Here is a 21,662-nt window from a genome sequence, read left to right on the forward strand (position 1 = left end):
AGAAATGCATGTACTCAAGATTGATTTTGTTTATAAGTCCTAAGAGAAATAAATACCAGTCTATGGCCTTAATTTAAAGAATAAAATGTGTGACCTCCATACAAATCATTGATAAACTGGCTCAGTTTCCTATTTACCCTCAAATAAAACCATAAAATTATGACAAAGATTGACTTTAAAAAATAATTCAGTAACAATGTTATAACTTGCCAAAGCTCTTACCTGGCCCCTCTAAATATTCCATCTAATGTGATAGCCATGACTAAACTGCACTTTGTCAATAGTTTTCATTTGTAGTACATTTTTAAAAAAGAGATTTTATATCCATTATTTCACTTGATCCTTATAACAATTAAGTGATAACGGTGGAACAGACATTTATGATCTTCATTTTATAACCAAAGACGCTGCAGCTCTGAATGGTCAAAAGACTTTCTTAATGGCACCCAGCTGGAAGGCAATGGCACTCAGACTTTCTGATTCCAATCCAAAGGTTTTTTGACACACCTTCTCTGATGAGTGACACGAATAAGGGAGTAGGAAGGGAATTGATGGGAAAAGGAAAGGAATAAAGATAAGACATAACCTTTACCCACGGTTACTTCTATTTACTGCAGGGGTCACTTTGATGAGATTGTCAAGGCTCCGGCCCCTTTAAAACATTGAAGAAGTGATGAAGTTAATGGTAGATTAACATCAGGTAGCGCAAACTATTCATTAAAACTCAAAATCACTATAAAAACTCTTTTAGATCATGCCAAAGTGTTGACGATTGTTAAAGATGACTATACAGAAATGTGTAGGGATCATACATCTCTGAAACTCATTGAGATTCAGTAAAACAATGTTTTAATCTTAGAGCCATTAGGCCACTAGAACATACTGGGCTGGGGTTCTGCCTCTATTTTGATTCATTTAAGACTATGTTCTTAGCCTTTGTCAGGCACACAAAACATTTTTGAAATAGTCTATCTGCATGTCTCATGCCATGTTCCAGAAGGTACACACTCTTATCACTAACCTCCAAAATGCAATGGGACTTTAAATCCAGCCTTGAAGAATCTGTGTCTCATAAAATTGACATTCATTAACAGGTTTTTTAAATCACAAAATTGGATTCAGATAAGTATACCAATTTGTTAAAATCCACAATATGCCACCTGGTATCTACTTCTGGCACTTACAACTGTGTTTTGAAACTACATATTTTGACCAGTTGCATTGGCAATAAACAATGGGAAGATAAAAACCTATAGAGTTCTAAAATGATGAAATGTAAGACATTTATTATAATAGAAAACTCCTCTGATGTCACTGAAAACACATCAGGATTTTATTGTTACCCTTTAGTGGACTTCTGCCTCTGATCTTAATGGAAGTCTGATTTTCTTATTGCAGCTACATGTGTTTTCCACATATACAGCACCAGCACACACTCCTCTGATCTACTTAGGATGCCACATGGGAAAAAGAAAATACACAGGAAGGTGCTTTTATATCCTGTTTCTCCAAACTCTGGGACCCTCCTAAGATCACAAAGTCTTTGAGGCTGCATCTATACAACGTCGAAGATCCAGGTATTTGGGAACAACCAGATATTGTCTAAAGTTTTAAAAATTTGTATCCAGATGTCTATGAATGTGTATACCCAGGTTTAAAAAAAGCAATTAAAAATTTGGATCTATTATATAAATAAGGAGCAATTTACCTAATAGGAATAACCACCTGACCCAAGATTACCCCTTGTTGATTTTTCCCTAAATTCCCAGGATTCTATTTCTAAATTTAAGTATTAATCAGAGAAATGATGGTAGAGTAAGCATTGAAACTCCTACCTTGTAATATTTTTACTGGTTGTGGAGTTTGCTTTGATTATATGTCAAGACTTTGATCTCTTTAAACATATTAAAGAAAGCACATAGTAGAGGATTATTTAAATTTAAAAGTACCTAAATGAAGTACTCAATGAAGAAGAGTGTGGTAATTAATAATCTGATTACTTTATTCTATTTTGAGTTTAACTGTATGAAGCAATGCCTAATAGTATATATAACTTCAGTATTTATAGCATTCTTTCACTCCATTATGTTAATGGAAATCCCACTATGGGATTTCTGTCCCAGTTGCTGGCACGAAAGTGAACAATGTAGACACAGGCTTAGCCATGAGGCTTGCATTCTAAATTGGGGATAGGAGGAGGAAGGCAATGTATAATTAAACATATAAGTGAATGCCACAATTCCAGAAAATAATATATGCTGTGAAGAAAATAAAAAGAATGCTTGGCGGCGGACTTGACCCAGTGGTTAGGGCATCCATCTACCACATGCTGGGTCCGTGGTTCAAATCCCGGGCCTCCTTGACCCATGTGGAGTTGGCCCATGTGCACAAGGAGTGCCATGCCACGCAGGGGTGTCCCCCGTGTAGGGGAGCCCCACGCGCAAGGAGTGTGCCCCGTAAGGAGAGCCACCCAGCACAAAAGAAAGTGCAGCCTGCCCAGGAATGGTGCTGCTCACATGGAGAGCTGACACAACAAGATGATGCAACAAAAAGAAACACAGATTCCCGTGCCACTGACAACAACATAAGGGGACAAAAGAAGAACACACAGTAAATAGACACAGAGAACAGACAACTGGGGTGGGAGGAGGAAGGGGAGAGCAATAAATAAATAAACCTTTAAAAAAAAAAAAAAGAATGCTTGTGGACCTGGCGTTGGGGGTGGTAATGATTAGCTATATTCAGTGGTCGGGAACAACCTCTTTGAGAAGATGACAGTATGGGGCACAGCATTCCAGGAAGTGGGAACAGCATTTCCAAATGCTGGAAGGCAGGAATGAACTTGAAATAGAAAAAAATCATTGTGACTCGAGTTTATTGAGTAAATAAAAGGCCAACTGTTAGAATTTTACTTTACCTGAAATGAAAGAGCAATGAAAGATCTTAATAAGGGAAGGAGCGAGATCTATTTATTTGTTTAAAAGATCTGCAGAACTTAATTATGTGTAGAAAAAGAAAATGAAAACTTCTGTCCTCAAAAGGCCCAAAGAAGCACAAACATATGAATGGAGACACACATACATACACACACACACACACTGCAATACTCTCACATACATGCATACGGGCACACACACCTCCACATCCATGTATACATATACTCACATACCCACATGCATACATATGTTACATATACACTCATGCACATTACCATGTGTGATATTGCACAAGTGTGCAATCACACTAACACAAAACATATGCAAGCACATAGGCACACACATCCATGCACATATGCACTCATGAACACACTTAGGCACACACACATAGACATATGATCATGAACACACACGTGTACACACAAACACATTGCACACACATATTAGCACATACACATTTGTGTATACATGCACTCATATAAAAGCATACACATGCCCTTACAAATATACCAATGAACACACAAGCATGTGCACACATGTGTGCTCACATGCATGCATGTATGTGTGCAGGTGCATACCCTGTGCAGATGGGCACTCATATACACAATAAGGTACAAAACCCACAAATGGATAAACATATAAATGCACATGTGCACACAAACATGCATTTGTGTACACAGATATGTGCACACATTGGCAGGCATGCACATACACGCATCAACATGTGAAGAGCAATGCATCACAATCTGAAATAGTCTCTTTAATAAAAATTAGAAAGGAAAACATGGATTTCTCTTGGGGAGTTGAAGTAAATCAAATATTTGAACACTATCTAAATAATAAAGAAAAAAATCCACCTAAATCTTTATTATTGCTAGTAATTACATGTATCTGTTTTATGCCAGGCATGGCAGTTTTATGATCCCCATTTTTGTAGATGAGTAAATTGAGGCACAGAAGTGGTGAGTAACCTTCCCTAAGGGACACAACTAGCAAGTGGGAGAGCCAGAATTTGAACACAGAGCTTTCTGGCTCCCTGCTCTATCTCTACCTCAGTTTATCTCCCTAAACCACCCAGATAACCAAGGAAAACAATGCTAATGGAAACAGTGATCTTACATTGTATTTGTTGGCTGCAAAACTGGGCAATTTTCTAATTCATTTGGTTTCTTTAAGCCTTCAAGGTCATACCACCCAAAGCAGGGCCGCTTGACAGTGTGCACAGCATGTTTCTCTGCTAGCTGAAGTCTTGCTCCACTTACTGGGCCCACAGGCAATAGTGACATATTTTAGGATGAATAAATAATAGCATGTACTGAGTTAACTGAATGGAAAGGAGTTCAAAGGAAACCACATGGAATTATTTGGTGCCCTGTTTTCAGCAACATGCCAACAAGCTCAGTTTCAAATATACCCCATCTGCTTCCTAAAAAACAAAAAGCAAAAGGAATAAGCACCCCAGGCATACTTGACAGTTTGTGGATAAGGGAACTCTTTTAACAAAGTACACTTAGTTAAGCTTTTCATCTTTAAACACACACCATACACACACAAACATACTACACATAAACGCTCTGCTCAAATACATGCAGCACACACTTCCATGCACCCACTGCTTATGCAGTGTGCTTATAAGTGCCAAACAAAGGAGGGGGAACAGAGCTCTAAATGTTTTCCCTCACCTCTTGATATTTTTATTTATTTTGGGATTTACTTTAATAAGCCCATTGAGGGCTTGTTTTCTTCAAATAAGGAAAGGGGTTTCAATGAATATCATTAGACTAACACACTAATCAAGTTAACAATGATCGGAAAATTAAGAAGTGGTAAATATACAAGTTCTCTAAATTAATGTAAATTTGTAAGTGCTCTAAAAGCAAATGGAAATTCTCTAACGGTTTGAGCTAAAGACCATTTAAGGTTCCTTGTTTGTTAACAAAAAACATTTGATTTTCTCTTGTGTCTTCAGAGCACATAAGAACACATGAAAGCTCTTATTTAACAAAAATCAACTTTGCCTTCAGGCACCCCGAGTTAGAATACCCCAAATGGACAGCGTTTAAGTCATGTAAGTTAAAATTCTGTACAGGATATTGACAGACTATAAGTTTCTACTCAACAAATTGGATTTAATTGCCTATTCTGTTTTTAATTAATAAGAATGATGCTTTCTTCATATAAATGCAACCACCCCCCACCCCCAAATTTTTAAATATCATTTGTTCCAGAAGAGATTATGGTGAGCTACAAAGAGCAAGAAAAAGTACATTTCATGGTGTAAAAAATAATGACTCCTTCTCAGGTGGACACAGGCCACTCCATTAAAATGCAAAAGGGGTATAATCAGAACACAAAGAGGACAGTAGAGGATGGCAGAAGTATCTTGACTGGGTAATGTTGCCAAGTCCAGATAGCTCTGAATAGAAGAAAAAGGGTGTGATTTGTCCTTACTCCCAATGCATATACCTGTCCAACCTCTCCACTGAGTTGCCTTCTAAGACTGCTATTTATATGGAAGTTGATTTACAAGAGTTTTTATTAAGCCTTATTCTTGGATCTTTTTCATTTTGGAGATCCACTTTGAAAATGTTGTCAAGACTGTGCTTTCTATGAACACAAAGAAATTCAATTGAGAAGCTCATTCCTAAAAATAAATCATAGCCTAACAATATGGAGACTGAATCAATAATAAAAATGTCCCAGCAAAGAAAAGTCCAGCACCAGAGGGCTTCACTGGTGAATTCTAAGAAATATTTAAAGAGAATTAATGACAATCCTTCTCAAACTTCCAAAAAATTGAAGAGAAGGGAATACTTCCTAACTCATTCAGTGAGACTAATATTACCCTGATACTGAAGCTAGTTAAAGAACAGCACAAGAAAAGAGAATTATAGACCAATTTTCATCATGAATATAGATGCAGAAGTCCTCAACAAAACACTTATCAGCTGAATCCAACAGCACATTAAAAAGGATTATACACTGTAACCAAGTGGGATTCACCCCAGGAATGCAAGGGTGGTTTTACGTAAGAAAACCAATGTAAGACATAACAATAAAAGAATGAAGGTGGGCACATGATCATCTCAATTAATGCAGAAAAAGAATTTGACAAAATTCAACACCATTTCATAATAAAAACACTCAACAAACTAAGAAGAGAAGGAAACTTTTCAACAGAATAAAGACCATTTATGAAAAACCCACAGTTAACATCATACTGAAAGACTGAAAACTTGCCTTAAGATCAGGAACAAGACAAAGATGCCTACTTTCACCACTTCTATTCAACCTAATACTGGAAGCTCTAGCCAGAACAATTGGGGGAAAAAGAAAAAAGAAAAAACAAGGCTCCCATTTTGGAAAGGAAGAAGTAAAACTATCTGTAGTCACAGGCAACATGACCTTATATGTAGAAAACCCTGAAGAATCTGTAAACAAACTATTAGAGCTAATAAATGAATTCAGCAGTTGCATGACACAAAATCAACATTCAAAGTACAGTTTATTTCTAAATGCTACTAATGAACAATCCAAAATGGAAATTAAGATAATTCCATTTAAAATAGCATAAAAAATAATTAAATTCTTTGGAATAAATTTAACAGAGACACAGATTTATATGTTCAAATCTACAAAATGTTGCTGAAATTTTAAAAAAAACCTAAATAAATGGAAAGACATCACATATTCATAGACTGGAAGACTTAACATTGTTTAATAAGACAATACTACCTAAGATGATATACAGATTCAATGTAATCTGTATCAAAATCCCAACGGCATCTTTTGCAAAAATGCAAAAATGTGTCTCAAAATTCATATGGAATTCAAGGGACCCAGAATAGCCAAAACAATCTTGGAAAGGAAGAACAAAATTGGAGCACTCAACATTTCTCAATTTCAAAACTTACTACAAAGCTATAGTAATCCAAACAGTGTGCTACTGGCATAAGGATAGGCATATTGACAAATGAAATAGAACTGAGCTCCTGGAAATCAGCCCTCACATCTATGGTCAATTGATTTTTGACAAGTGTGCCAAGCCATTCAATGGACAAAGAAGAGTCTCTTCAACAAGCTGTGGTGTTGGGAAAACTGGATATCCACAAGCAAAATAGTGAAATTTGACCCTAACCATAAATAATATAAAAAATTAACTCAAAACAGATCAAAGGCCTACATTTAAGAGCTAAAACAATAAAACTTTTAGAAGAAAGCATAAAGGAAAATTCAGGCAATGGTTTCTGAAATATGACACTGAAAACAAAGGCAACAAAAGAAAAAACAGATAAATTTGACTTCATTTAAATTTTAAATTTTTGTGCATCAAAGCACACTATCGAAAGAGTAAAAAGACAGCCCATAGAATGGGAGAAAATATTGCAGATCATATATATATATATAAAATAAGGGTTTAATATCTAAACTATATAAAGAACATTTACAACTCAGTAACAAAAAGACAAACAATCAAATTTAAAAATGGGCAAAAGACTTGATAGATATTTCTCCAAAAAATTTAGGCAAATGGGCAACAAGCCTATGAAAAGATGCTCAGTGTCATTAGTTATTAGGGAAATGCAAATCAGAACCAATGTAGGATCCCACCTCACACCTACTAGATTGATTATAATTTATTATTTTTTTTTAAGGGGAAAATAACAAGTGTCAGTGAGGATGTCATGAAATTAGAACCCTCGTATATTGCTGGTGGGATTATAAAATGATGTAGCCAGTGTGTAAAACAGTTTGGTGTTTACTTAAAAAGCTAATGAAACATATCACTCAGCAATTCCTCTTCTAGGTTATAAGCAAAGGAACTGAAAACAGGAAATTAGATACTTGTATATCAATGCCCATAGCAGCATTATTCACAATAGCCAAAAGATGTAAACAACAAGTATTCATCAACAGATGAATGGATAAGCAAAAGGAGGTATATATGCACAATGGAAGATTTTTCAGCCCTAGAAAGGACTGAAGTTCTGATACATGCTCCAAAATGGATGAACACTAAAAAATTTATGCTAAGTGAAATAAGTTAGACATAAAAGGACAAATATTATATGATTCTACTTATATGAACTATCTAGAATAGGCAAATTCAGAAAATAAACTGAAGGTTACCGGGGACCAGAGGTAAAGTGAAATGTGGAGTTATTGCTTAATTGGTAGAAAGTATCTATTTGGAGTGATGAAAATTTTTGGAAATAGGGATGACAGATGTACAACATTCTGAATGTAATTAATGCCACTTAAGAATAGTTAAAATGACAAATTTTATGATAAAAATGTGTATATCGTGGCCAGTCTCGAAGCCAAACTCAGCATGTAAATGCAATGCCTTCCCCCCAGCGTGGGACATGACACCCGGGGATGAGCCTCCCTGGCACCGAGGGATCACTACCAAGTACCAACTGATGATGCAACTAGAAAATGACCTTGAATTAAAGGTTCAATGAGGATCAGCAGAATATCCCTGTTTACATATAATAACATGACTTTAAAATGCTGTTTGACCTAATGTAAGGGGGAAATGGAAAGGAGAAATGAGTTTATATGGCTACGAGTCTCTAAAAAAGAGTCTGGAGGTTGTCAGAAGGATTGCCCTTATGCACAACTGAGCAGAGTCTAAGAGACAGATAAAGTAGATACAACCCCAGGTATTGGTTCCTTTGAGGGCTAAAGAGACCCACGGGTTCTATGGTCATGGCAGATGGGGTTCACTGCCATGTCAGATGGCCCTTCTTTGGAGCTGTTGTTTCTGCATGATGGAACTGGACTCAGATGGGATCTCTTTTCACAAGACTTTCATGCTACTTTACTGGAAATGTACTTGGTGTTGGGGTTTAAGATATATTTAGGGGATTTGAATCTCTGGACTGACAATATGATAGCCAGGCCCTGAGCCTCAACAGACTTCAGCTCCTACACTCTGATTTATTGGACTCACCCCACTCAGCTAAGATGGAGTTGAAGAAGGACAACCACCACACCATGGAGCCTAGAGTGCCTACAATTGAAAGTAGGAGGATTGCATCCAGTATCCATGTGGAATCTGAGCCTCCTCTTGACATAGAGGTGCAACGGACGCAACCAATCCAAGGTCCACAGAGAAAAGGTGGCATTGGTGTGGGAAAAGAGGCCATGGTGGCTGATGGGTATGGGGAATGGGAGGAAGAGATGAGATGTGGAGGCATTTTTGGGACTTGGAGTTGCCCTGGATGGTGCTTCAGGGGCAATCACCGGGCATTGTAAACCCTCCCAGGGCCCACTGGATGGAACGAGGGAGAGTATGGGCTATGATGTGGACCATTTACCATGAGGTGCAGAGATGCCCAGAGGTGTACTTACCAAATGCAATGGATGTGTCATGATGATGGGAGTGAGTGTTGCTGTGGGGGGAGTGGTGGGGTGGGGGTGGTGGGGTTGAATGGGACCTCATATTTTTTGAATGTAATATTTTTACAAAATGAATAAAATTTTTTTAAAAAAGTATATATATATACATATATATATGTGTATATATATATATATATATTTTTTTTTTTACCTCAAATCAAAAACATAAAAAAATAAAAGCCCCAAACTTGGGAGATAAGGCAATTCACCATCAAACACTGGGGCAACTCTTAAAAAAATCAAAAAACAAAAAAGGTTTTGTTAGGGCAAAAAGGGAAGGTCATTTCACCCATATTTATTTTCCAATCCCATGCTAATAAAATACGTTTGTGAAGCTAAAAAGTCAAATCATTTTATTTTCTGAATTATCATCACTTATAGAAATCAGATTAAACAACACTAATAAGTTTTACCTAGTGATGTTTTCGCTTTCTTTGGAATTCACTCTGATAACGTTATCAAGGCCTTCAGGTCTTAAAAGAAAAAACAAAACAAAAGCATAGATCATTTTCAGAGTATTCCCACAGTATTAGGTACTTATATATTCCATATGCTTGATGATTAATTCAAGCCTTTGGGGAAAATTATACTGATATTAAAATCACTTTTAATATAAAAATGCTTATAAATAATATAATTAATCTTTAGGATTTTATTGTATTAAATGTAAATTCAGATAGTATGTATGGTGAAATCTCCAAAGTGAAGATCATGGGCACTGATCAGAGACAGAAGAGAAAACACATACTTAAAGACGTGATGCCCCTCATAGCACTGAGAAGGCAATTATTCTATGAGAAAATATCCAAGTTTCAAAAGCATTCAAGCAGTTCTCACCCTCTGCTGGGTTTATCTGTCCTAGTGTTCTCTTTGATACAAGTTTCAAGGTTTAGGCTTCTTTGGAAAAAAAAAAATCAACATCTTATGTCAGTTAGGTTGCATACAATTTTCTTTAAAATGTGTTTAAACAAGAATGTCCCTGAAAATAGTGTCAGATGTTTCCAGGGCCAAATGACCAGGAAGGCCTTTGACTTAATTATCCGTAGCTTACCTTATCAATTTCCACAGTAGTGCTTGATTTAAACCATGAAATTAGAGTGGGATATGTCTCTCACTTTGCAATTTTGTCCTTTTAATTTCTTCATTTGAAAAAAATGTGAAATTTATGAATTGCTTAAGAAAATATCAAATATGAGCTTATATGGCAGGTTTTCCTGCGCTTACTTTAAAGGCAACTGAAATATGTGGCCCATGGGAAGAGGATGTGGCTCAAGCAATTGAACTCCCGCCTACCACATGGGAGGTCCCGGGTTCAGTTCCCGGTGCCTTCTGCAGAAGACAAGCAAGACAGCAAACTGGTGTGATGGACAGGTACAGCGAGATGACACAACAAGATGATGCAACAAGGAGCCACAAAGAGGAAAGACAATGACAGACAGAAAAAGCTGGGAGCTGAGGTGGCTTAAGAGATTAAGCACCTCTCTCCCACATGGGAGGTCCCAGGTTCGGTTCCTGGTGCCTCCTAAAGAGAAGACGAGCAGACACAGAGAGCACACAGCAAATGGACACAGAAAGCAGAAAGCAAGCGTAAAAATGGAGGGGGGGATTGAGTAAATAAAATGAATCTTTAAAAAAAAAAAAGAAAATATAATGCGGTTAGAGAATCGAAAGCTGAGGGTTAACTTGTAAAAAAAAAATTGTGGTCCTAGAAAAAAAACAAACATTCCTTTTCCTACTATCTCTGATAGGCCTAAAGAGTACAACAGTTCACCTGGACCTGAAGAAACATAACACTCCCATTTCTTATAAGGTATAAAAATGTAACCTGAAAAAAAAGCTGAGTACCACCAAGGTGGGAGCTGTACTTACCCTTCCTCATTTTTGTGAGTCCTTTGATTATCTTTAATAAGACTTCCAAAGCCTTGGTTTCTTTATGCATTGAGAAAAGAGAGAGAGAAAGCAACTCAAACATATATTCAGAATTTCTTCTGTCGATAGCAGATTTCCGGCAACAGTAGTAACATGTTATCAGTACCTAAAAGATCAGGGGCTCTTTGAAATATTTAATTCAAGTGGCTCTACTCACCGAGTAGAAGGGTGGAGACACACCAATTATCCTGACATTACATTTGGGAATGAAATGACTGAATCGCTTAAAAAGCAAAAGTTCCCACCAGGTCTCAGCTTTGGTTTTCTTTGTCCTTTAAGTGTGGGGTGGCAAGGGGCTGACTTTAATAAATTTATTGAGATATTGTTTTCTCTAAGCATAAAAATCACATCAGGGTGGAAATTCAATGATCAACCTTTTCAACCTAAGTATCCTGAGGTTTCAGGCAAAGTCATTTCTCATAAATGGCTCACGGGTAATTTAAATGGTACAAAAATAACCTTGGAAAAGTAGAAAAAATTCTATTATGACTCCAGTACTTTTACATATAAAAAGTAGGAAAATTTCTAATACAACTATACCCACTAAAATTTTCACATGTCAATGGCTAAAAGTCTATTAGGGAAGTTAATGAAAGATAATATCCCTAAATTTTGCCAACTGACTAAATGTTACCCTTTGCCATTTTTATCTGCTCCTGGTTTCACTGTGGTAAGACAGTTGACATTTTAGGCTTTTACAAAATAAGCCAGAAAGAAGGGAGGAATGGAGGGACAAAAGAAGGAAACAGAAAGATCACATTAAATTTTCTGTGACAAGCCTTGCCTGATCGGATGGCTGATGTCACAGCTCCTGCACATCCCATGGACTCTTTCCCTACCACACTGACAAGATCAGAGTCCTTCCTGCAGCCAACCCTGGCTGTAATCAAGTTATTCCACATTACAAATCACTTCTCCTTTCTCCTACGTTCTAGCCCACAAAGTACTTTCCTTGTGATGATCAGCCTAGTTTCCTATGTTCTACTGTTTTTGTGGAACTTTACAAAGTCTATCTTTTAAATAAATTCCCAACTTTTCCTATAAAGCTTATTTAATCACACATAGAGGATTGACTGTTTCCCCCCTTTATCTGTTCTCCATTTGTAAAAAATCACTTGTAATACTATGTGCATTTTTACATTACAATATGTTGTTACTAAGTATCCAATGTCTGTGTGATTTTTTCTGCCAACACTTCTCATCATATAGATTTTGTTAAATGTTCTAAATCAGAGAGAGTAGAGAACACATCTGCCAAAATGAATTGGAAAGCTATAGTACCATTCTGTGCACAGATTGACACAAATAAAAAGTCTTTTTTAAAGACAACCATGACAATAGAAATAATTATCATATTTAGGAAGGCAAATGCAATGACTAAGGAAATACAAGGTAAACAGCCAATCTGGGGGAACACATTAGTAGAGAAATGTCGAAAATCCTCACCCTTTGTCTTTCTTGACTGCCCTGGGATTTTCTTTGATGAAACTGTCAAGAGTTTGATTTCTTTCAACATGAAAAATAAAATCAGTAATCTAAGTCTCTCTCAACATGAAAGATGAAATCAATAACATAAGTTAATTTTGTAGTATATCGGTTATCAGTCTAGAACCATCAGTTAATCTTTCAAATGCAAGCAGTTCAGTTAGGAATAATTAATTAATCATTTTATGATTCAGAATAAATAAAAGGATGGCTCTTGACCTTGAGATATACCACTATTTCTGAGCTATATGTGTGAAATGACTCTAGTAAGATTTCAATCAAAGAGTGCCTTAGTACCTGCTAAAGACTTCAGTGGTGAGTGGCTATGCGCGCAGCATCAAAATGTCTTAGAGTAAAAGAGTAAATACATTTAGTTCATAAAACCAGCCCATGTCCACTACTTGTAACTGCCAGTTGGATTCCTTTGATTTTTAGCTATAAAAAGGAATGGATATCATCTAGGCCATCCCCTTCATTTATGGGATCAGGAAAAAGAGGTCTCTCAAGGTTAAGAGACTTGCCCAGAGCAAGTCACCTAGAGCCAGGGCCAAGACAGTAACCCACCTCCTGGCCGATCCAGGCCTGCTCCACCAGCCTGCTGACCCCACTCTAAGCAGGGGCTATCACTCAGAGACTGGAGTATGGTTTGGACTCAACCAATTTGGCCTGTAAGAGTTGTGTTTGAATCTTACCCTTTGCCATCTCTGTCTGTCCGAGCGTTCACACAGATGAGGTTTTCAAGGCTTTTGGCTCTTTAAACATAAAGAAATTCAAGTAAAAGACTGTATATTGAAATGAAAGTGTGTGGTATCTAGAAAGGTCAGATACAATAAACATTCTTCACGAATTGCTCATTTACTCATATTGAATGGAAGAGCAGAAATCCTTCTGGGCAATTATGTCTGAACTGAATGTACAAAACGGAAAGCACTACCCCATCTGCTAGTACATTTCCATGCCAGAGGATGAAACTCCCTTCCAGTTAATGTCTAAAAGAAAAAGACAAGCAATCTGGGAGATATTTTCAGACTAGAGATGGCTGCACTTACCTTTTCTCTGTTTGCTCTGCCTTAAGATTTCCTCTGAAGAGACCATCAAGACCTTGATTTCTTTAAATGAATTAAAAAGCAACAACAAAAAACTCATCAGTGGTAATAACAGATACTTAACTCAATAGAAACATAGATTGGTTTATATCCAAAATAGGAAATAGAAGCTGGTTGGGAAAGGTGAGCTAAAATTTTTTTAATTGCTTCATTGCAAACAGGAATTTTCATGAACTAAAAATTTAGATTGTAATGGACCTTAGAAAAAAATAGAAGTAGGAGAGACAAACGGGTCCACAAGTTTTAATCAGTCTCCAGATGTGCTGTTTGGGTTCACGTGGTGTTTCTATTTTTATTGTGAGCCAGTGTTTACAAGATGGCTGTTACACATAGACACCTGGAAGTTTAGAATCTCCTGAAAATGTCCTACAACACTAGGACACGTGGCAACTGTCAGCTGAAGCTGAGAACCAGCTGGCACTTCAGACGGGGTGTGTTCTCCTTTTGTCTCAATTCCTGCACTCCTGTGTTTCTCACAGTCAGCCCCTTTTACTCCTTTTTACCTGCCCAGCCTTAGCAGGTGTAGAGTCTGTGACTGCTGGTCTAGAAACCAAAACCAGCAAATTTAAGTGGCCTGCAAAAAGTCACTTAGATAGATCATTCCATTCAGTCAAGTGGAGTGTGAAAATCACATCTCTTGATCCTCAATCAATCAATTCATTCTACATTTTCTTTATTTTTTTCCCCTCTCTTCGGAAATTGCCCATTTAATGTGTCACTATGCAAAGTAAAACAGATAACTAAAATTGTGCATAGTTTTAAAATAGACTCCAACTATTCATTTTTCTCTCAGCACATTTTAAATTATGCAATTATAAATGATTCAAAATAAGGGGATAGGCGGCGGACTTGGCCCAGTGCTTAAGGCGTCCTTCTACCACATGGGAGGTCCGCGGTTCAAACCCCGGGCCTCCTTGACCCGTGTGGAGCTGGCCCATGCGCAGTGCTGATGCGCGCAAGGAGTGCCCTGCCACGCAGGGGTGTCCCCCGCGTAGGGGAGCCCCACGCGCAAGGAGTGTGCCCCATACGGAGAGCCACCCAGCGTGAAAGAAAGTGCAGCCTGCCTAAGAATGGTGCCGCACACACAGAGAGCTGACACAACAAGATGACGCAACAAGAAAAGAGACACAGATTCCCATGTCGCTGACAACAATAGAAGCAGACAAAGAAACAAGACACAGCAAATAGACACAGAACAGACAACCGGAGTGGGGGGGAGGGGAGACAGACAAATAAATAAATAAATAAATAAATCTTTTTTAAAAAATAAGGGGATGATGTTAACTAAGATAATATGTGGTGTTTGTGATGGTCTAATAAACTTAAAATAGTCAGTAATAAAACCAAGTTATATTTTTGTACTAGTGTATTCATGTTTAAGTATATGTGATTATTTATATAACAACCTTAATAAATATATAGAATTTTAAAAATTAGACACCTTAATATTAGTATCTTTAGACTTTAATAACCATTCATAACAATGATTAGATATTTCTGGTTCCCATAGACTTTGTTCAAGATTTTTAAGATACTCAGAGTTTCTATTTGGATTGGTTGTACAGTTTTGGTAATGGAAGATGGTGATGGAGGCACAATATTGTGAATATAACTAACAGCACTGAATTATATATGTGAATGTGGTTGAAAATGTGGTTAGGTCATATATACGTTACTAGAATAAAAATGTAAAAAACAACAAATGTAAGACTGTACAACACAGTGAACCCTATTGTAAACAATGTATTCTACTTAATAGTACAATTATAAAAATGTTCTTTCATGAATGATGACAAATGTACCACACTAATGATAGGATGAGAACACTGTATTTTATGCATTTTATGCATGATATTGCTGTAAACCTACAACTTCTCTAATTAAAAAATTAATTATAAAAAAAGATTTGTAAGATATTTTTTTCTCATCTGGCGATACAGGGGATCAGTGTCTCTTTTTGTTGCGTCATCTTTCTGTGTCAGCTCTCCGTGTATGTGGCACCACTCCTGGTTGGGCTGAGATTTCACACAGGGCAGCTCTCCTTGCACAGGGGCCACTCCTTATGCAGGGGGCACCCTTAGGTGGGGGTATCCCTGCGTGGGTCGGCGCTCCTTGTGCACAGCAGCACTGCGCATCAGCCAGCTCACCACACGAAGCAGGAGGCCCTGGGTATCGAACCCTTGAACCTCCTATATGGTAAGCAGACTCTATCTGTTGAGCCACATCCGCTTCCCTGTAAGATACTTTTGACTAACCTGGTATGCGAGTCCTTATGTTCCCATACAGAGAAGACATTGCGATAGGCAGTTCGGTGATAGAGTAAAACAGATGCTTTTAAATCTTACCTACTCAGGCTTTTGTTCATTTTGATGAGATTTTCCAATTCTTCACTTTTGCAAGAAAAAAATATGTCTCATCAGTAAAAGTCTATTAAGAGTCAAAGGGCAGTTTCACACTTAAAACAATTAATACTGAATTCCCTGAAATACAGCATACATCTAACCTTTATCATCTGTGAAAGCCTCCATTTCTCCTTCAAGGATTTCCTCCAAGAAGTCTTTCCCATCCTCCAACTGTAAAGAGCCCCTACATTTTTGAACACTTAGAGCATTTTTCCTTTTTTCATTTCCTTTACGGGACTTATCTTAGTATACTTTGTAATGTAGCAATTGTACACTTGTCTCAGTATTAAACATCTTGCCCCTACACACATACAACACCAATAAAATTTAGACCTCTGTTTTACATTGTATCCCTTGCAGTCTTTAGCAGTGTCTTTTATACAGTGGATGCTTAATACAAGTTTTTAACTGAAACTATAAATACAGGTATGTTGTATAATTATAGATTCTAGCTTTGGACAACATTTTTGCACAAAGTAGCTATTGGAAAATACATATACATCAGTAAGTCTGGCTTCCTTCTTGAATTCAACCTCCACCTCACTCCAGGTGAGCTGAAATTGCTCTGCTATTTCCATGTTTAAGAACTGCAAAACTTTTTGGCTGCTCTTTCAGGAGTAAGCATATTTAACCTAAACCCCTGCGTTCCAGAATATCCCTCAGGATCACATGGGCTCAGCTCCACCCCAAGCCTGCAGCCCAGGAGTGTTCCTCAAGCCAGCAGAGCATTCTCTGTTTCTTGCTTTTTGTCTCTTCACAGCATGTCTTCTTCCAACCCCCAATTCTCTGACCTTCCTCGTCTGGTTTTCAATTCACGTTTTCTGAGGGTTCTCAATGTGTCTGCATCTTCTTGAGTCCTCTTTGTGGGAACAGAAGCTGCGAGGCTCTGAAGTGAGGGTTCTAGTCGAGATTTACCAGTTATTAACTGGTGGCACTGGGCAAATCACCTACCCTCTTGTTGCCTCAATTGTCCCTAAATTTACTTAAAATGAAATAATAATAATATCCACCTCAGAATCAACAGACTAATGAATATAAATTGCTTGGCATGATGTCTCACAAATCATGAACTCTCAATTAATTTTGGACATTTTAATAAATAGTGCCCTGTCAGTACTAAATTTTTCATTTAACAAACATGTGTTCTATTAATTGTAACTAATTAGCTAATGAATTACATTTTTTATTAGCAAAATTGTGAGCTTATGAAACAATCTTGCATAATGTGCAGGGTCCCCATACATGACCCATCCATGCACACATTATATTGTTATGGCACATTTATATCAGATTATGATATAACACGATCAGACTATTACCACTAACTATGGTCCATAACTATACTAATAATCTATTAATTTTTAAAACTGCATTTAGAACAACTAAGACTTTGGCTAAGTCTTGGACAGGTGTAGTTACTGAATCAGGTGGGTATTTTGAAGATGCCTAGCACAACATATTGCCAGAACTAGCAACCGAGTCAGTCATCTTAGAGTAACTGACACTATATTAAATTAATAGTCATCACAGAGATGAATCCTTTAAAGTAATATTACCTATTGGAATGGTGGGATCGAAGGCTGAGAATAAGTGCTGAAACACAAAAGTTGCTGCCTGTGACAAAATTGGTTAACATGCTATCCTTCTGTAGGGCAAATGCTGTGGCAGTGCCCCATAATTGTTTCTTTGTTTGAAATTCTACTATCCAACTCTTAAACTAAGAACCTATCTGCCTCCCCGAGGGAAAGAGCAAACCTAAGAAACCTGTCAATTTCAGCCCCAGACCTTTTTCTGTGTGTGAGTCACAATGATGAGCTTATCAGGATTTTGGGCTGCTCAAGTTTAGCACAACAAACAGCATAAATCATGGCAAGACTCTCTATGGTGAACCAAATTAAATGGAGACTATATTCTGGGTAAAGAGGTTGAGCTTTTAAAATGACTTTAAATTGATGAAAGGTTTGGATATTAAGTTTCACCATTGCATTTGCAACAAATTAAATGCTCTTAATCAAAGAGCAGTAATGCGCCCTTTCACAAAGGAGTATCACAAAGAGCAGCTTGGCTAAAGAAGCTATTTCTAGTCCCTGTGGACAGCCCATAGTAATACTCTGAAATGAATATGTGTACACAACAGACATTTTCCCTGGTCCCTGTCTAAGCAACCACTTCTCCCTGCGATGCTTGCCTCAGGCTATGGGAAGTGTGGGTTGTGGATAGGGAGAAAGGCCAGGGAAGTTAAACTAACTGCACCTCTCACTGTTTTTGTTTGATTTAAGTCAAAGCATCACTTACCTTTAACCTCACTCACTTATCCCTCAAACAGCCCAACTGCCCACCAGAATATCACCAAATATCTACTAAAACCAAAATTTTAACCACACACATACATACAAATAAAATTAAAGATCTAGGCCTTTGGACTAGAGAAAGAAATGGAAAAGACACATTCATGATGCTTTCTATAGTCCCCCGTAGGTTCAGAGCTCCCAGTATGGTTATGAATTTGTACAGAAAGCAATTTTGGGGAAACGGACTTTGGCCCAGTGGTTAGGGCGTCCGTCTACCATATGGGAGGTCCGCGGTTCATATCCCGGGCCTCCTAGACCCGTGTGGAGCTGGCCATGCGCAGCGCTGATGCGCGCAAGGAGTGCCGTGCCACGCAAGGGTGTCCCCCGCGTGGGGGAGCCCCACGCGCAAGGAGTGCGCCCGTGAGAAAAGCCGCCCAGCGTGAAAAGAGAGAGCAGCCTGCCCAGGAATGGCACCGCCCACACTTCCCGAGCTGCTGACGACAACAGAAGCGGACAAAGAAACAAGACGCAGCAAATAAACACCAAGAACAGACAACCAGGGGAGGGGGGGAAATTAAATAAATAAATAAATCTTTAAAAAAAAAAAAAAGAAAGCAATTTTGTTTCTTCTTGTTAGTTCTTTTCACTGAGACTGCAATACCTAGCAACATTCTGAGCATTTCTAAATTCCATGAAACAAGGAGATTTTTTGCATGTGTTTGGGATTTAAACTATGAAATATTGATACTCAAGGTGTTTTTCACTACTTTTTTTTAAACCATAATCTATTATATAAACACCTACTTTGTACAATGTATCATGTCAGACACTGGCAGGGACATACAGTGAATCAGACACAATCTCTTCCCTCAGAGATTTTAAAGATAAGACATTTACACAAGTAACATGAGACAGAACTGAATCTGATTTAGTGCTGTAAAGATATGAATGGTGGGTCTCTAACAGCTGAAAGAGGCAGAAGTCACAATTCACTGGGTCACTCAGGGAAGACTTCATAGAGCAGGTGATCTTTGACCTGGATCTTAAAAAGTAGGTAGGGTTTGGACAGATTGAGATGGTAGCTTTGAGGCTAGAAAAGGCCTCCAGATGTGGAATGGCACAAACAAAGACAGAGTGTCTGGAAACTGTAGGAAGAAGTGGCTTTAGTTTGGTTTGAATGTAGGAAAAGATGAGGGTGAAGTCAGAAATCACTCTGGAATGTTAGGTTGGAGCCTAGATAAGCACAGGTCTTGAATGAGTTTACATGCAATAGGGTAGACAATGTGGCTGCCACGGGAGTGCCACGGTTAGTAGGAGGAGAGATTGGAGGACGGTAAGTAAACCTGGATAGCTACTCTAATAACTTACGCTGGAACTGTGAGGGATTGAACTGAGGAGGCCGTGTGGGCATGAGGGGAATTTCACAACTTAATCCATAGACGCCTGATCCTACCTAGAGGGGAAAAGAACAGGGAATCAAGAATGGTTCCAGAAAGTTAAGACTGCAAGAACAGAAGAGCAGAAGAGTAGTCTGGAGAAACAGCACAGTTTGGGAAGGAGTTGACTATGATGTATGACCCCAAATGGGGAATGCCGGGGAGAAAAGTTGTAGAAATGTGGTCTAGTAATGCAAATACAGGACTGGAGGTTTGGGACGAATTCAGAACGGGAGGCAGCTGGGGTCACTGGGACGAGTGAATTCACAGGAGGAGGAGGCAGAGGAAGAAGAGTGGACATGAACGTCGTTTCCACCCACTATTCAGGGGCACTGGTTTATAGACCCGGATTCTATCTTCTTTTAAATTATAATTAATTAACAGCATGGGGATTCTGTTCACATTTGAAACTTTTAAGGATACCAGTTACACATTTTGAAAAGTCGATAAAAGAAAACGAGCTCAAAAGCTCTGAGAGCTCACCCCTTATCTGTTTTCTGAGGTGAAGTGGCCACTTTAACAATGTTGTCGCCATCCAGACTCCTTCAAACAATGGAAAATAAATATAAATCAAGAGCAGTAGAGCTATACCTGCAGTTGTCAAACATTTTCATTCATTTTCAGTGAAGAAAGGGATCATGTATGTGTTGTTCGGGGATTTTTAAGATTAATAAAACGGCTCTATCCTATTCGCTCGTGGCACACACAAACGCACACTCGGCCGTTGACACACAAACCCTCGCATCCTTTCGTCATTCCTCCTGGGCATCTGCTCTGCCACCTAGTGCTCGCTGGAATAATTACAGTTTCTCCTAAGGGTTTGTACTAGCTGCTGACAAGTTCTCCACTTTAAACCTTGGTTGCGTCTTGGGATTAAAAGATTTAGCCATAATGTAAACTGTCTCAAATGGGACTTGGTCTCTTGTTGTTTGTTTTTTCTTTAACAGATTTGTATTTAATAATTGTTTTTTTAAAAAAATCCTAGAAGTTTACCCAATTTTCCTGGGTAAGTGTGCCCATTAAATGTAAATAACAAAACATTTATAGCTGTCATACAAGATTTCAAACCATGTATTATAAAGCACAATTTTAAAATTTAAGTACATTTTCCTCTTTAAAGTCGATTTTTTTCCTATTGTTTTTAGAAAAACTTAATATCTGGCAAGTACATAATCTATATCAAAAAAAGATGCAGAAAATAGCTCTGCAAATAAACACGGATTTATCTACCAGAGCTAAGGAGGATTGAGCTACATATCTAGACACTTAATTAGTCTGTCACATGGGGTGAGATGCCTCTTTCCTAGGCTTCCAAAAGGAAAGAAAGGAAACTTTTAAACTATAGAATAGATTAAAGCACCTGGCATATTAATAGGCTTGAATTCAGGTTAGTCTCCCTGGATGAAGGAAAGGAATGATTAGGAAACCCCTTACAGGTTTTCCTGCAATTAAAACCCTTACTTCACAAACAGTGTCTCATAAAAAATTAATATGGTTACATGAGGGAAGGATTTGTAGTCAAGATTGGGAAATGGAACCTACCTTTGGAAATTCAGAATATATTATGCATACTGAAGGTATGAGCAGAGAGCTCTACTTTAATTGTGCTTTTTAAACGTATTGGCCCATTATGCCCTTCTTTCACAACGCGCATTAACATCCTGTGGCACAG

At 37.9% G+C, this 21,662-nt stretch overlaps 1 protein-coding gene across 12 annotated transcripts in view; it reads right to left on the bottom strand.

The window, feature by feature from the left end:
• Window positions 1-21,662, bottom strand: part of SCEL (sciellin) — a 110,356-nt gene that overhangs the window by 41,528 nt on the left and 47,166 nt on the right. For 6 of the 12 annotated variants that reach the window (XM_058276517.2, XM_058276519.2, XM_058276524.2 and 3 more), the window contains 9 exons: window positions 20,474-20,533; window positions 16,207-16,251; window positions 13,805-13,864; window positions 13,448-13,507; window positions 12,717-12,776; window positions 11,211-11,270; window positions 10,179-10,238; window positions 9,755-9,814; window positions 593-652 (listed from right to left, as the gene is read on the bottom strand). In XM_058276517.2, coding sequence (XP_058132500.1) covers window positions 593-652; window positions 9,755-9,814; window positions 10,179-10,238; window positions 11,211-11,270; window positions 12,717-12,776; window positions 13,448-13,507; window positions 13,805-13,864; window positions 16,207-16,251; window positions 20,474-20,533 — 525 coding nt within the window. The remainder of the gene's footprint in view (window positions 1-592; window positions 653-9,754; window positions 9,815-10,178; window positions 10,239-11,210; window positions 11,271-12,716; window positions 12,777-13,447; window positions 13,508-13,804; window positions 13,865-16,206; window positions 16,252-20,473; window positions 20,534-21,662) is intronic. The other 6 variants (XM_058276518.2, XM_058276522.2, XM_058276520.2 and 3 more) reach the window with 6 other exon arrangements.

This window comes from Dasypus novemcinctus, chromosome 15, assembly GCF_030445035.2.
Source record: "Dasypus novemcinctus isolate mDasNov1 chromosome 15, mDasNov1.1.hap2, whole genome shotgun sequence".
NCBI lineage: Eukaryota > Metazoa > Chordata > Mammalia > Cingulata > Dasypodidae > Dasypus > Dasypus novemcinctus.